Consider the following 17,323-nt stretch of genomic DNA (forward strand, 5'->3'; position numbering starts at 1 on the left):
GGTTCCCCCTATTGGTTCAACCAGTTAGCAGTTAATTTTGTATATGAAAAAATCATAAAAATTGGTAAATTGGATAAGCTTTGGAAAACCGAAAACAGAATTTGATTATCTCTTTTCGTTAGAAAATGACAGCACAAAATGTAGAGCAGGTGGAAAAATTAGTTTGCCACTCGTGCAAAAAAGTGATTTTCTCGGATCGGGAAAAGGCTCGTGACTACCCCAGTTTTCCAGGGATGCACCGGACAAAATTCACCATACAATATACAGATATAAGGATCGTAAAAATGCAAAATGTAAAATTTGGCATTGTCAACCTGTCCGCTAGGAGACCAATATACTGACGCGAAACGTGAAAAAATCTATTGGAGGCAACCCCAACAGATCCGTGAGGGCTGCACCCAGACAACTAAAAATTTCAAAAACCGATCTTAGCAAGATCAAAGCCAATAAGATGGGCTTCAAAACTTGCAACACTAGAACCGCGCCAAAAGACAATGCAGATAAAAAAGCCGGAGCTAAAACAATTTGTAGAAAACTTGTCGAGAAAATGTTAAAATCGACTCCCAGAAGTTTGACGTCATGGATGCTGAAAACTACTGCCCCGTTGACCTCTAAGCGTCAATCGCGTGAAGTTCTACTCACGTAGAAATAAAAATGACACTCGGTCGAATTATAAATCCAAAGTCAAGCAAAATTTCCAATGAGACACATAAAATGGCCGGAAATCTACAAAAATGGGAACGTCTCAAAGCCATTCGTATCTACGATGAATATGAACTTTGAACTTTATTTGAAAGAGTGCATCATCAAAAGATTGACCCCCTCTATCAAAAATAAACACGTTTTATTCTGGTCTGACATGACTACGTCCTAGAATACCAAAATAGTGACCGGGTACCATGGAGGGAAAAAAGCTGATTTCTTCAAGAAAAGGGACAACGTTCCAAACTTACCTCAGTGTCGACCCATTGAAAGATTTTGGGCATTAATTGAGAAACAATATACCTAGAAAAATTGATACAAAGAAATTTCAAAAAATTTCTGCGCGTTATAGAGAAAACCATCATAGGAGTTGGTGAAACGAGTGGCAAAGCGCTTATGAGAGGTCCTCGACAAAGTCTTCTCTCCACCAGTAAGAAAGGGGTGTTTGGGCAACTGAAGGACTGAAAAACTTCGGTCTGGTCATCGTTAACATTCCACAAATGTTTCGTTAGATTAGATGCATGCATTCATTTTTTGTAGGCTAAAATAGCTTGACACTTAACTTCACCGACCAGTCCATAATTCTGATTCGACTGGTTCATTCGTTTTTATGCATTTTTGTGCATTTGATGCGTTTTTATGCATTTTCATTATTACTGTGCGAGCATAAAATATTATTGTTGTCACAAAAAGAAACACTGGTTAACATATACACCTGTATGCATAGTTGGTGAATATGCATTTTGTTGTCGCATTTGATCTCACAAAATAGCACAAAATGCACCTTTAACATTAAACCATCAATTATAAACTTTAGTAACCTTTATTACTGATATCGAAGATATGGTAAACTTAGGTTAAACTTAGGTATTTAGTTTACCATATCTTCGCATAAATAATTTGGCAAAACACTTAAAAACGAGTTCAAATACTATTAAATATTTATTATTATGACATATTTTCTCATGCATACCAATAACAATGTAACCCCAATTTCTTCTAATACTGGAATCAATTTCTAATGACTGATTACAATTTAGAGGTAATTATTACTTACCTATGCATTTATTACCACTTCGGTGATATATAAATTGCTCGAAATATATATGAATTTCAATCATTTTCCGAATAAGATAAATTTTCTTTCCAGTCTGCGCACATTTTCTGGATCTGCTCAGGAATCTCTATTCCGACGAGGTCATCCCTCCCTTCGACAAGGGTCATGCTCATGCCGCCCGTATTGTGCCAATCGATGTGACAATGGAGCGGCCACACGCCCGGATTGTCAGCCACGAAACGGAGCACGACATACGAGTTCTTGTCCAGCATTACAGTATCGCGTTTCACCGTGGTTTCCGAAATGGTGGAAATGTTCGCTATGAAGACGCCGGAACCTTTGGCGACGACCCAAAAGTGGTGGCCGTGTAGGTGAATGGGATGGGCCCAGGGTTCGAAGTTGTTTATGACTATTTGCACACTCTGAAAAAATATTTATTCATGTATTATTGGGCGTACTCACGTCAACCTGAGCAAATTTATTTCGCCTATTCCGAAAATTTACCGTTGCGAATTTTTGCGAAATTTGCAAGATTTCTAAAAAATTGTGCTGGGAAAACCATGAAATATTTGGTGGAAAGTTAACCAAGCAATTGGACATGGTTCACATGTTTCGAAAAGTTGAATTTATTACGCAAGCTGTTTATATAGGAAATGCTTTGGAAATTCGAAATAATTAATTAAAACCTAATTAACATAGGACAGCCAAATTGTTTGCACAGATATTGCGAAATCTTATTTTACGAATCCCCTGTTTCACAATTTTTTTCCACATATTTTTTTAGATTCACAATTTCTTAAGATGATTTGCAATGTTTGATACAACGTTGTCATGAGGACGCTGATAGCCATTGAAAATCAATCAATTTCCACGTCACTTTTTTATGAAAGTGTAAACCAATAATTCTGAAAATAAAGATAATTTCCCGAAAAAAATCTACTCACCTTATTTGTATCCACGTACAACGGGTTTGTCGTCTCCTTTAATTTTACCCCTTTAACGACCTGGATCAGCAACGGATCAGCCGTATGATTTCCGACGTATCGACTCCTATTAAATAGTGACCTAGGCGACCTTTCCGTTGATAAGTTCAGCTCGATGTTAAGCACGAATTCGATATCCACGTGGCACGGAGCGGTGTCGTCATCCTTCGGAATTAGGGAGAGTTCTTGGTCGTCCAGTAAATCGAAACTTTTCCGGCTGTCAGGTGGAATCGTGGCGTACTTGAAGTACGAGAATGGTTCCGTCGAAGCGATTGGCGTTGGTGAGGTCATTTCGGAGTCATACGAGAGGATAGCGGTCGCTTTTTGGAGTAGGGTGTCCTCCACGAAACGGTTAATGTTAGGCACGGTCCGGGGGAAAAGGTTGACAAAATCGTCCTTCATGATGGACCGGATTAAATATCTAGAGGTACATACATAGGATTTAGAAGAATTAATTAAATTTTCGTCATGTCAACTAATTAAAAAAATAATTAGTTAAATTGTTTCATGGTGTAAACTTGAATTTTCAAGTAGGCTAAATTTTTATAATTTGCTCGTAAATTCAAATATTTTATTTAAATTTAAATATACCCAAGAGCTTTGTTTACATATGTAGTCCAGTTTACGTTGGAAGTTATTTTTCAAATTAAAAATCTAACAACTTTTCACATTTATATAAGTAAACTACAAATTACCGAAAACAAAATCGGAATGGAAAGTTTCAATTTGTACAAAACCATTCACGCTGTCTTTGGTAACTTTGTAAAATCCGTATAAATTTTGTAAAATAATTTTACAAACTTTTATAAAATAAAGAGATCCCATTGATCTGAGGATGAATTAATACTGAAGTAAAATCATATCTATATGTGCAGGGTGGTTTAAATGTCAGGTTACAATGGAAAATTTTTCAATGGGAAAAATTCGTAAATTTCCATTAGTTACGGATGTGGGATTGAGATTTTTATTAATTTTTATGAAAACTTTTGGAATACTGATGACAAAATTCTTAAAATATTGAGTTTCAGAGGCAAAATTTCGGTAACTAATGGAGATTTGCGAATTTTTCCCATTGAAAAATTTTCCATTGTAAGCTGACATTTAAACCACCCTGAACTTACTTTTTTGCTGGCTTGTCCATCCTCATCAGGAACGAGTATCTCTGTCCAGCCGCGATATACGCAAAATCTGCCTTTTTTGACGGCTCCTTCAAAGCGACGCCATCCACCTCAATCGCCACCAGTTTATGTCCATCAATCGAAAATGTAAACGTACTCAGCGCACTCGCATTAATGACCCGAATTCGATACGTTCTACCGGGTTGGACACTAAAAATGTGTCTCTGCTGTCTCTCCGGGTAACAATTCGGTGTTCGTAGTAACGTTCCAAACCCACCAGGGAAAACAGCACAAGGATAAATTCCTTTCCCATTGATAAGGGGCGAATTAGGAAATGGCGGGATTCCCGTGGCAAGATAAAAGTCTTCATTCTCCGTATAATTAGTGTGATACCAATCGCTAAGGATTAAAATTAGTTCGGCGTCATAGCCGAAATAGGCGGGTTCGGCGGGATCATAGATAATCATGGGGCCGATTAAGCCATCCGTGTATTGACTTCGGTAGTGGCCATGATACCAGAACGTGCCAGCCTGTCCGGCCGTGGAAAAATTGAAAGTCTGAGATTTCCCGGGTTTCAAGGGGCATTGTGTCACCATGGCGGGACCGTCGTGAAATTGGCTTCCTTTTTGGTACAGCCCATGCCAGTGGACGGCTGTGGGGCGGGAAAACTCGTTTTTTAAAGTGATGACGAATCTGTCCCCAACCTTTGCGGAGAGGAGTGGCCCGGGAAATTGAGAATTAAAAGTTAGGGTGGAGTCTTTCTTCACCCCGTCGGGATAGGTCGTAGTGGGGGAGACGGTGAGGGAATATGTGGCCGTTTCCGAAGATACGATGGTGATTAGAAGGAAACAGAAGTATGCAAATAGTCGCATTTTATTTAATTTTAAGAAATTCAGAATTACATAAATAATTCCAACTTGTGTCTGGATATTTTACTAAATTTGCACAACTTCATAAAACTTGTGGAATTTTACACTACTAATTTTACACAAGGTTTCAGATCATCTTGTGAAGTAAAACTGTGGAAGACAAATGTTTTGTGGTTTGGTTAAACCAATTTGGTAATGATCCCGTTTAAATGAAGGTGATTAAAATAATTGGTCGAATACGGTACCAGTTGTTCACTTGTGTCAGGTAATAATTAAATTGATGAATTATGTATGTTTAATAAGGGTGGTGCACACCGTAGGTAACAAAAATATGTTTCTCTTGTGACACAATTACTTAATACGAGACTTATAGAATTCCTGCAAAAATCTAGCATATCCTTTTTGCACGCTCATTACATAATTTTATCTTTGTTAAATTAATTTGCCAAAATCTGCAAATTACTGGAAAATAAGTGTTTTACGATGACAGTGATGATAACCGGATCTGCAATTAATTTGAGGATGAAGACCTACTTTTATTCAATTCATCACTATGTAATTCACATAAATATACATATGTAAAAAAACGAAACATGCTTCATGACCATGAAGCTGGAATAAAAAGTTTCCTATTGTTTTAATTTAAACATCCGTCACACTCTTACAATGAGGAGGTGTGAGGTGGTTATCGCCGATATCCACCGGACTAATTTTAAATTGTTCATGTTCAAAAATAAGTGGACCCGTATTTTTTCGTTTTCCTGAATGGGCATGTTTACGCCCTTGGCGGAATTTTCAAAAAAAAAATTTCAGCCAAAATGCGGATTTTTAAAAACGCTGTAACTTTTCGAATTTTAACCCGATTTCAAAAAATAAACCCATTTTTTGTTCAGAATTACATCCCTGAAAATATAAAAATTCATTTTTAAAAAACTTTTAATTTTCAAAAAATTGTCGTTTTTTGGGTTTATAAAATTCAAAAATAGCATGAAAATATCAAATTTTTAAACTTAAAAAAATGAATTTTTATATTTTCAGGGATGTAATTCTGAACAAAAAATGGGTTTATTTTTTTAAATCGGGTTAAAATTCTAAAAGTTACAGCGTTTTTAAAAATCCGCATTTTGGCTGAAATTTTTTTTTGAAAATTCCGCCAAGGGCGTAAACATGCCCATTCAGGAAAACGAAAAAATACGGGTCCACTTATTTTTGAACGTGAACAATTTAAAATTAGTCCGGTGGATATCGGCGATAACCACCTCACACCGTCGCATTGTTAGTATGAGATACATAATTTATGTACCAAATACAGATATGCATTTAGTTTGGTATCGATTTTTATTCCAGAAGATAATTATCTCCGGAAACAGTTATGTTAAGTAACACTGGAAAGTTCGACTAATTAACTTACCTGCAAGCTACTTAACTCGACCAAGCCTAAACCCAGACATAATTTCCACCCCCACCATAAGACTTGCTACCCCAACTCCAACTCCGAACATATAAAAAGCCGGAAAAATTTGCGAGGTCATTCCCAGCTTAAGAAACTCATTTCTCCTCGTCGGCCTCCAATTTTCATAAAAATCAAACAATTTCTCTGGATTGAATTTCTCATACAGTTTCTCCCACCGGGAACAAATCCCAGAATAAATCAATTTCTTCAATATTCCCGCAGCATAGTGATTTCTCACCCGCGGGAAATTCCAACCTTCCCACTTCCTAAGAAACCCTTCTTATTCTCCACTCAGAAATTTTAACCCTTGATGATTATCGTTCAAAAATGGTAGGAGTGCCTCCGTATTCTTACTCCTGTCTAGATACGCCCTTTTTCATTACAGCGGGAAAAATTGGCGCGAAAATGGTTAGGATACCGGTAATGCAAGTAATGAAACTTTGGAGTCAGATTCCTCCCGTTACTAATTCCTGCAAAAATATATTGCAATTCGGACGAATATTTTCCAATTGAATCCATCTCTTCTTGCGTCTTAAATCCTAGCAGTTTCCATAAATCGTGCCGAATTTCGGCGCTATGCCAGGATGCTGGGTCGTGTAGGTAGGAATATTCAGCATTCAGCATTCAGTCCTGGATGGGAAAGTACAGATGGAATCCGTCGTGATATCTGATCAAAAAATATTTCTTCATTCAAAAGCATTCACTTTGGAAATAGGAAACAATTATTCGCTCACTATCCAATTATCGTAAATTTGAATAAAAATATTTCTTTTGTAAAGAATTATTCAATTTTAAATCGGAAAAAATTAATCATTCATTCCTTATTCATTTATTCAAAATTAGAAAATAAATACTTATTAATTATTCATTTTTTTATTTATTTTATCTCAAATTTCCATTCTTAAAGAGATATCTTAATATACTCCGAGTATTAAGCATACCGTGAACAATGAACAAAGTCACTCGCTCACTTTTCATGAATATGAAATGAATAAATATTTACTCAAGATTCAAAAATTTTGAAAACAATATTCACTAATTATTCTTAAATTTGTAGAATAATGAATGAATAATGTATTCATTCTCTATTAAATAAATAAATGAATGAATGAATGTTCTTACAGATCACTTAACGTCTACCAATTAGCATACGTCGCATATGGCATTACGACATCCGACGTGAATACGGTTTTATACCAGTTTGTCAAAATGATCGCGTTCCCCACCCACAACCAGATTAGATAGGTTGCAAACCAATGGGGTGTTCTGCGAATAAACACTGATATTTCCATCGAAGCAGCAGCAAGGTTTATCATATTCGTCAATGACAACGATAAGCATGCATCCGGGGAAAATTCAATCAAGATACAAATCACGATAACGCAAACAGCAATTAATATCCATGTCAACTTATCGAACGGCATCACGTACACCGCCCATCTGTCTCTTTGAAGACCAAAACACGACAAAAAGTTGTAGCTTTGACTCCCCGACAAAATTATGACCGGGTGCCAGAGATCAAGTTCGAGCGTGTTTTTTGCAGTGTCGAACGCCGCCCGGGGATTTATCAAAATTGTTACAGAAAAATGCTGGGTGACATTTGGTAGCAGCAGAACTCCGAGAAATTCTTCAAAAGATATTTTTCTAAGTAAGGTTATCACCGCAGAAAAATCGTGCATACGATCGAAAAACCCGCTGTAATAGAATTCCCGTAAAATCTCGAGCCTTTCGTACGAAGTGTATCGACTAGTAGGTAGCGAGCCAGGCACCCACATCCATTCGTTGTAGCGGGAAATATGCTCCTCGTTTAAATCTAGCAGGTCGCGGCATTCGGTTGGGGCAATCTGATCCGTAAGACAGGGTAAGTTTCCACTCCACTCGGATTCCACATTTAAGTGGAGGGGGATCGAAAAGTAGTAATTATTTATTTGCTCGAATTCTAAGGATTCTACGTCAAAGAGATAAATGTTAACTGAAAGGAGTGCGTTCTTCCTTTTGAGCAGGTAGGAAATGGCGGGTTTTATCAAGGAATATAATTCCGTGGTTCGGTCGATTATCCAGATTATGTGGTGGGGGTCACCCTCCTCCGCGATTACGGGTTCGGAGGTGAACAAATTGTAAATGTCGTCGACATAGATGTGGGAATTTTCTATTCCGTTCGTTACAATGAGATCGACTAGGTTTAGAAATAGGTGAATTGCGGGGGCACGTTCGGGTTGGAGAAGGAGCGTGACTCGGCAGGAAGTTGTGTGTCTGGATTTTTTTACGTTTGATAAGCGACTTTGATATTCTACCGGTGGCGGTAGGAACATTTTTTCGGAGGCGGAATAAGTCAAGATGAGATGATTTGGGGATTTTGAGATGGGCAAATCTCTATGAATCCTGGGGAAGTAGGGGTTCGTAAAATTGGCAAAGTGGATAAATGTGACGGTGCAATTGGCAAATGTTTTTAGAAAATAGGGTAGATTTAAAGACTTTGGAGGATTTTGTTTTTTCGTTGGATGTGAATTAGTCGGAAAAATAAGGAGGGTTAGTATGACGGGGAAAGTGATGCCGTTCATTCTTACAGCTTTAAGTTTTGTAAGTTTGAGTCGCAATTTAAACTTTGTTTCATCTAAAATTTCAATAGCATAGTTATGATCAAATTGTTAAGTATGCAGATATTACAATTAAATGACATGTGTCACTTGATAACTTCAATTCTGTTTTGTATGTATTAGAAATATTTTGTATTTCGTATAAAAGGTAAAAGATTTTTAGTAGGTCGAAGTCTTGCATAGGTAATAATATTGTTTATAAGTGACATGTTCAAGTACATTTTTTCGTTAGAAATTTAGTGTCATACATATTTCTTGACAGTTAACATTGTGTAGAGTAGAAGAAAGTGATAAAATAAGTGTCTACATGTACATATGTTGCATATGTATGTATTTGGAAAACAGATAGTGGTTGTCAAAGGTGAGTAAAATTCCGCTAATTGCAGTTCCACAAAGCACAATGAAATTCTCTAAGGACAAATATGTATCTATGTAGGTTGAATATCGGGTACGAATTTGGTGAGATAGGGAATCTTGTCTTGAATCTCACTTTCTTCTAAATTGTTGAAGTTATTTTTAGATTTGTAATTTTGCATAATCAAATCACCCGTGTAAACTTGTCCAACGGACGCTATTGTGCTTTTTTTACCTTCAAAATTTGTGTACATATTTATACAAGACTACAGTTACGTTTCTTCAACTTGGAACGCCCTCTCATACTTTTCTTCTTTACAATCAATCTCACCGCTTCGATAAATATTTCATCCAAATCCTCCCCAAATTCCTTAGCGGAGCAGGTCAAAAACGCGGCCGCCTTTATCTTGTCCTTCAACCTCTTCCCTTCACGGTCGGAGATAAGGTCGGTGGCGGATAAGGGATCGGCATTCGGTGGACTGCTGCGGAGGTCACTCTTCGTCCCGACGAGCAGATACGGCGTGTCGGGACAGTACTGGCTCAGCTCGGGAACCCATTTGAGTTCCACGTTGTCGAAAGATGCCCGATTATCGATAGCGTAGCAGATTATGAAGTTATGAAGCACTCAGTCTGGAACTTATTAGAAGCACACTCTTAAAAAAGTAGTATTAAATACCGGAGTACATGTGCAGATGAAAATATGTATGACTCTACATACATAGCAGTAAAGTAATACATAATGGGGGTAACCGCTCAGTAATGTTGTAATAATAATAAAATTACCAACAAATACTCACGAACACTACACTTTTAAAAACCCGATGTTAATCGTCACTGAACTGTGCATGTGTAACTTATGCAGCATAAGTATGTGACTTCGCCTCTCGGTGATAATATCACTCACCAAGTAGTGATAAATTACGAGTAACAATTTATCACCATGTGGTGAAAAATATCATCACCATTTTGGTGAAGCCACATATGCACAGCACGCGGTACCAATCGGATATGTAGGAAGTTATCACTAAATGAATGCCAGTCAGTACGTGGTATTTTTGCGAATCTATCAGAGTTTTAACAGTACATGTAGGATTCATTTCTCCAAAGACTAATCGTACCCCGGGATAAGCGAGCGGTCGCAACCGTGAATAGCCATCCAGACCACAAGTGTTCCATGAGGTTAAAAGGTATTGCATCCCGTCGATCACAACTTTTTTATTGTAGTTATCTTCACATCTACATATGAACATTGACGCAAAATTATTTATGTATTTACCGAGGGTGAAGGATAATAACTGTTATCGACGCAGACCTTGGGAACATTGTAAAACTCGTAAAAAAATTCTGTAAACTTATGTACATACACACTTGTACGTAATTTTGCAAATATTTGTAAGGACAATTATTTATCTATTTAGCTCACAAATTTTTTTAAACTTGGTCAGATCTTTTTATTTTGTAAAGGATTGTAATATCATTTTACAAAATTAACGGATTTCACAAAGTTACAACCGACTATGCCTCGTTATACATAAATACTTGAGTTCAAGAAATCATACTTTTTTGAATCCTTTACAATCTTTTCAAATTTTAACAAAATTTTATAAGTATTTCTAAAGAATACTTGCTCAAATTTTTTTGTAAACTTGTTCAGATCAAAGACATACTTACCGTAAAAACTCAAATAGTAGCCGGGGGCTACTATTTACAAAATCGGTGTCTGGGACCCGGCTACTATTTGAGCAAGGCTACTATTTGGGCAGGGTCACTATTTACAAAATTTCGGAAAGATGCACGGCTACTATTCGCACACAGCTATTGAATTTTGTTTCCAGAATCAAGCTCAAATTAAATTTTAATAACAGCACCAATTTCTCCCCTGGAATCACAGTCTATGACAATTCTATTGTTTAAACCTGCTTAATCAATTTATTCGATGAGTTGAATTTCGTGTTCACCTCGATTTTTTGTATGTAATTGCGATTAAATAGAATTATAATTGAATTGCTTAAATGACCTGGGTAGGAGATGTGTGGTTAAGTTGATGCACGGCTATAATTCGAATAAGGCTACTATTTGGGCAGGGCTACTATTTGAGCAGGGCTACTATTTGGGCAAGGTCACTATTTATAAAATTATGAAAAAATGCAGGGCTACTATTTGAGCACGGCTACTATTTGAGCAACGGCTACTATTTGAGTTTTTACGGTATTTTTATTTTGTACGTAAGTATGTAAGAATTTGTAAAATTAGTTTACAAAATCTACGAATTTTACAGGTTACTAATGATGGCATAAATTGTTTTAGTATCTTAATTCTTACGCCGGAATAAAATCGCCAGGAAACCAATCACACGCATATCTGGTAAGGAGGGACCTTTTTCCTGCATTTTATGAGAGGACGTATGTATTACAAATTACAACCAAATATATAATTTTAAAAATCAGCAAAATTTACAAATCTTTGAAATTATTATTGCTTTCTTGCCCACGGTGCTATCGCCGACAAGAACTATCTTGATTTCGCGTAAAGTATCCTTTTGGGCGGATGATACATTATTTTGGGTCATGTTTGAAGTGGAAATTGAGTGTTTGGTAATTTCTGACGTAGAGGAAAACCAAACAAAAGGTTGTCGTTCCTTTTCGCATCGATGTCATCGATTATAATTTAAAAAATTGTTATTTGAATTCCGGGTGTGACGATCAATTTAGCATATCTATTTTTAAATTATATGCAACCACCCCCACTATGAAAATATGGGAAACAAATTTGTAAAATTGCGAATGTCAATGTACACTCGGTGAAGTAAGCATTAGACCCCAAGTTGCATTTGACATGTGAATTCCCTTACGAATGCGAATATTTTGATGCATTCAAAGTTTCAAAATTCGAAAATTCGCGGTTTTTCTGCGTATACATAAATCCCTATAAAACTCGGGTGTGCACAACTTTGCAGTCTGACAACCTGATGCCAGATTTTTCTCCTAGGGATAAGCTACATTTTAAGCGTTTGTTGTCCGCCTGCAAAGTTGTGCACACCCGAGTTTTTTGGGATCAAAGTTTCCGGGGGAGGGGCCTCATAAGGCAAGTGGCGTGGCATACAGCATACTTAAAGTAATAAGTATTCTTCTCCAAAAGTTACGCTACGGGGCTTATCATTTTATTAATCAATTTTTCAGATAAGCAATATTTAGTTCATCCAAATCGAAAGACAGTGAGACAAATACGGCACTGTGGTAAAGACGATCAGCAATGGTGGTGGACATGCACCAGAATCCGAGTTTTTGTCTCACTCTGCCTCTCTCTCTCGCCACAAATGGAAATCAAATTTCGACTCCTGTTCATTTGGTTTTCCTCCGTAGTTGAATTCGTCACCACGAGGAACTAGGCATTTTTAGAAAACTAGTATTAAAGTAATACCAAAAGGTATTCATGTAATAAATATGTATGAATATGTAGATGTATTGATAAGTAATACAACTACCTAGGTATTAGTACTTGTGATCGATTGAGACTAGTTCAAATCTGTGAAAATACGTTGGGAGACCTCGATTGTTAGTTAGTAGCATGGTATTAACATTTTACCATATCGGTACAATCAAGTTTTTACAGACTGGAATACATACATAATATTACTACCAACTGGAAGCTACTCTAATGCCGAGAAATATTTAAATACTGGTCTGACTGTACCAGATTTCTAGCAGTATACATAAATACATTCTTATAAATCCAGTATTAATGTAACCCGGCAAGCGGTTAATGCCAATATTACATAGATCAGTATTAATGTGATTGGATTATGCATATGTATGTATGAATGAAGTAAATTTGTACTTACCGATTTAATTTTTATACCAAGCGGTACACAATTTATTACCGAGAAATCACTAGCTCTGTGATTATACCAAATGTCAAGCAGTATGTATGCACATAAATATATGTATGCACAACTCTTGAATTTGACTCTGCAACACATTCACCGTGTAAATTATTTGGCATGCAAGCAAGTACACAGTTGGTAATTCTGCATAGACTGATTAGTCCGGCAATTCGTCGCTGAATGAGGAAGTAATTGAGCATGAGGGTTAGGTTAATTCTAATAAATTTCATAACTCATGGATTAAGTCTATACTCGACATTGACTTTTTAAAATACTACATACTAATGATGTCATATCCTCATAGTTACGCAGTAAAACAACTGACCACAAAAGGGATATAATGTCCGCAAAAAATATATGTGAGAAAGTATGTATGTACATTCATACACTAGCTTAATTTCTTCTCGCAAAGTTGTTACATATGTATTAGATTGGTGCAGCAAGCCGCTTACTGTGATCGATTTTGTCCGTCTGTTCGTTCGTAAGTAGGATAAATGAAGAACTTCTCAACATATCGAAAAGACGTTTCATCATCGTGCTTCTAATTTGTAATTATCGGTCAAGTTCGATACTGTGGACAATCGGACCACCCCCCGCGCGATGGGGTGTAAAATTAAATTTAGCCGTAATTTTAATATGGGTTGACATTTTGATGGAAATTTTGTCGCAAATATTTATTTTTGGCCTCCAACCAATCCATAACCATAGGACGAAGTGAAAGGTAAAAAATGCAGAATTTTCAAGTTGAATGTCATTTTGCATTTTACATATATATGTCGCCACTTTTTTATGTTCGTTTGAGACGGCTTATTACTATTTATGTATGCATATTGGTCAGCCCAAGTGCATAATTGCTCTTACGCAGTTGAGTATTAAATACATATGTACATGAATACATGACTCATGATGAGTCACTTATCACTGATTAAATGTATCAGTCATGTATGTACATGTAATATCGAACTGTTGTATCACGTACTTAATGCTTACCAAACTTCACCAACATCGGAATATAGTCAGAACCACAAATTCCTACTAGTAAAGCAAATTAAACTACAAAAGTAGTCAAATCCAGCTAATTATTTGCTGGATTTTATGCCGGATTATCATTTAAATATGTACTTCTTGAATACTGTTTTCGGTACTTTATTTACATAAATTTTCCTAGGTACTTCGATATTTATGCATAGACATATCCTGACCAATAATTAGTTACAAAATAATTTTCAAAAAAAAAGATGTAACATTTTAAAATATTGCATATCAAACCCTCAAAATCGTTCCCCTCGGACCCTGCCCTTCCAATATAAAATACTCCATCGACGCTAAGAATGGTTTTTCTAGTGTAAAGTCCCCCTCCCCCAAAATTATTCGATTGGCACGTGGACAATTGACCTTTTTTAGGGAAGCCATGTTCGCCAGGGCTTTGTTGAGCTCGTCGGAATTACTCACTAAAACAGGTTCTAAGCGAGTTGCGCATGCCCAAGAAAATTCATTTACTCCCGCAATGTTAACCCCGTGAGGAACATCATGCCCTGTTCCGTTCATCCAAACGGGACAGTTTTTGATATCGATTAAGTCCCCCTCGGACCATTCAGGGTTGATTAGGATGCCTTAATCCCCCTTGTCTTCTTGTAGTTCTTGACACGTCACGTTCTGGAGTTCTGTCCCTGTCCCGTTAATCACAGAGATGGCACCAAACCCAATCCCGGCTTTGTTGTCTTTGGCATAGTTGAGATTCCGGACCTATGTAAATGGAACGGAAATATATTACGTCATTAAAATCGGCGTCGAAATCGACATGGAGGCCTCCATAAAAAAAACATGAGTCAGATTCGTACTCACCATTCTGATCCCGGATTTGATTCGTACTCAAATTTCGCACATTAGACTATAATAGACTAGGCCGAAGTTGGATTCGAATCTGACTGGGATTCTTATGAATCACTATTCCATAACTTCCATATGAAAATATCTAACCACAAACCTTATTCTCATTCCCCACGATGACCACGCCCAAAGGAACATTCCATATAACCACGCCATCCACCAGGTTTCTCTCACCTTCCACATACACCCCATACTTGCACACCCTCCTGACAGCTACACTCCGCACCGTATTGCCCTCCCCAGAGAGTAAGATGCCCACCCGAGATTTTCCTATGGCGACGGACTCGACCGCGTTATGATTTCCTTTCACCGCAACGGCAACATTACAACCGACGAAGTTCACTTGGTCCACCCTGCCTGTTCCGATCCCCATTCAGTAAAACTCCACCGTTCGCGTTGGAACAAATTATTTCCATGTTGTGAACAATGGCCGAAGATGTGCCGAGTTGTAGGCCGAAGGTGACCTTTTCCTCACGAAATGACGACCGCCTGGGTATTACTAAGCTAATTACGGCAAGCTAAATAATCAGCAACGCTGCGACCAATAATATCCACCATGCCTTCATAATTTCCACCGGTGGAAGTATTGCGGGATGAGGTTCATCAGATTGAGGTTCTTCCATCAAATTTACAAAGGGATGAATGCGCTCTACGATTTGGGTATAGGAATTTTCTAAATTTCAAAAATTAGATGACTACTGGATACTTTACATATATCTCAAATAGGGCGAGGCTATGAGGAAGCGTAGTGTGGGGGGAGCGTGGGGTAGAAAAACTATGCAATTTTGGTATTGGAATTTTTTAAATTTCAAAAATTAGAGGGCTACTGGCTCAAATAGGGTGGGGGACTAATGAGAAAGTGTAATATGAGAGTTACAACACGGACGTGGGGGTAGAAAAAAATCTCATTTCTGCATTACTTAATTTATAAACGTCCCCGGACACCGAAGAAGGTTCTCTAGTAGGTAAGTTATAAAAACAATACTTACCAGCGCAGTCCTGGGCGTTAAGGTCACTCAAAATTACTTCTAACGCTGCGACAGTTGCTCCAATTCCCACCCTACTTTTCCAAGAGTGCATTATCTCTCTAATAAGAGAGTACGGGTCGTGGTAATTCAACCACGTGAGTGAATAGTATTTCCATGCCGGAGTGCCCAGCGTATCGGAAAGTATCTGCAAGCTTTCCGTAGGATAATAGTGGTTTAGCAGTACGTTTAAAATTTTAGGATGTGTAACCCACATTTCCGCCGCCGCCGGAGCTTGCACTGGCACTATTAACCAACCCTGACAACATAGTGACATGTTGAAGTTTTAAAAAATTAGGGATATATTGCCACTAAATAAGTTCAGCAACGTTTGCACACATTGGCTCAACGAGTAATATATGGATGCCTGAGACAGAGTGGTGGCAACATAATATTTACCAAATATTTGTTGAGGGGAATTGCTTTTGAGTAATCGTAAATGAATTAAGGTAGTTACTTGTTTTGACTAATTGACGTATGTACATATATTACTATTTATGTAATGATCATTGAGCATATTTAAATGTGGGCTGAAAGCCGTATAAATATATATCAGAGTATACGATGTGTTTATATGTACTAGGTAGTAAAGGAATACTTTGTTTGAACAATGAGAAGCCTCATTGCCTATACTATCTACGTATTTATACGATCGACTAATACCATCGTACAGATGATACTCACATATATGTATATTTATGTAACTACAGTATGTAAAAAATTTAACTATAGGGTATGCAACTTTCCAGTCTCTCGGTAGAATGGGCGATACATACTTATATACTGCCCTGACGTTTAGACAACTGTTGTGGTTAAGTTGAACTACAGCGATTCAATTTTGAAAGAATATCACACTGGTCAAAGGTCACAATTTTTTTAACAAGGAACTCAAGAATACCTTAGCTATCGTTAGAAAATTTTAATCTTACTTGCATATTTTTAAACATCATCCAACGTAATTTTGATGTGCGATACACCTCTGTGCGCTTTTGGCTCAAAAATTTCGGAAGCAGCACTGTTCAAGAAATCACTGCGGTCATGAAAAAAAGATCTCAAAAAAATATGTATGCCTATCCGCGCATAAGAGCTGTAAGCACAAATTGTCCCAACTAAAGAAATATAAAAAAAGTCCAAGCATGTCTATGTACATAAGGTTGAGGTTAAAAAAAATGCGTCTTTTTGGTCAGATTCTTTAAAATCCAATCCTGGTTCAACTACAACAGGTTTCATGTCTCTCTCTTTAAAATTTCAGATTTGTATATTTCACTCCGACAGAAATAACTTACCGTCTGACTAAATTTGTTTCATAGTGTATATCTCCAATTTATGCAACATACTCATATATACAGACTTATCGGTTGAATTGTATACGTTCGACTTCGTGAGCAACGT

The 17,323-nt window shown here is 37.2% G+C and overlaps 2 protein-coding genes and 1 long non-coding RNA gene across 3 annotated transcripts; all 3 read right to left on the reverse strand.

Moving 5' to 3' along the window:
• Positions 1–1,625: 1,625 nt before the first annotated feature.
• Positions 1,626–4,875, reverse strand: LOC110861145 (laccase-4). The gene is made up of 3 exons (XM_022110252.2): positions 3,864–4,875; positions 2,704–3,163; positions 1,626–2,181 (listed from the first exon to the last, which is right to left on the reverse strand). The coding sequence occupies exons 1-3, from the start codon at positions 4,730–4,732 to the stop codon at positions 1,816–1,818; spliced, it is 1,695 nt and encodes a 564-aa protein (XP_021965944.1). The 5' UTR covers positions 4,733–4,875; the 3' UTR covers positions 1,626–1,815.
• A 4,738-nt stretch (positions 4,876–9,613) lies between these two features.
• On the reverse strand, positions 9,614–13,173 carry LOC118432985. Its single transcript, XR_004833126.1, has 4 exons — positions 12,975–13,173; positions 11,456–11,516; positions 10,252–10,369; positions 9,614–9,769 (listed from the first exon to the last, which is right to left on the reverse strand). It is a non-coding gene; the product is annotated as an uncharacterized LOC118432985 (long non-coding RNA).
• A 998-nt stretch (positions 13,174–14,171) lies between these two features.
• LOC118432992 lies at positions 14,172–16,228 on the reverse strand. The gene is made up of 2 exons (XM_035844489.1): positions 15,896–16,228; positions 14,172–15,555 (listed from the first exon to the last, which is right to left on the reverse strand). The coding sequence occupies exons 1-2, from the start codon at positions 16,206–16,208 to the stop codon at positions 15,425–15,427; spliced, it is 444 nt and encodes a 147-aa protein (XP_035700382.1). The 5' UTR covers positions 16,209–16,228; the 3' UTR covers positions 14,172–15,424.
• Between the last annotated feature and the right edge of the window lie 1,095 nt (positions 16,229–17,323).

The sequence above is a fragment of the Folsomia candida genome, unplaced genomic scaffold (assembly GCF_002217175.1).
Source record: "Folsomia candida strain VU population unplaced genomic scaffold, ASM221717v1 Fcan01_Sc038, whole genome shotgun sequence".
Lineage (NCBI taxonomy): Eukaryota > Metazoa > Arthropoda > Collembola > Entomobryomorpha > Isotomidae > Folsomia > Folsomia candida.

Excerpts from the sequence above, each read along its gene's own strand:
- LOC110861145 (XM_022110252.2), bottom strand. The coding sequence starts at position 4,732 with ATGCGACTATTTGCATACTTCTGTTTCCTTCTAATCACCATCGTATCT. Across the intron at positions 3,164-3,863 it reads ATGGACAAGCCAGCAAAAAA|ATATTTAATCCGGTCCATCA; the intron begins GTAAGTTCAGGG and ends ATGTACCTCTAG. Across the intron at positions 2,182-2,703 it reads TGTACGTGGATACAAATAAG|AGTGTGCAAATAGTCATAAA; the intron begins GTGAGTAGATTT and ends ATATTTTTTCAG.
- LOC118432992 (XM_035844489.1), bottom strand. The coding sequence starts at position 16,208 with ATGTCACTATGTTGTCAGGGTTGGTTAATAGTGCCAGTGCAAGCTCCG. Across the intron at positions 15,556-15,895 it reads TAACGCCCAGGACTGCGCTG|AGCGCATTCATCCCTTTGTA; the intron begins GTAAGTATTGTT and ends CCCAAATCGTAG.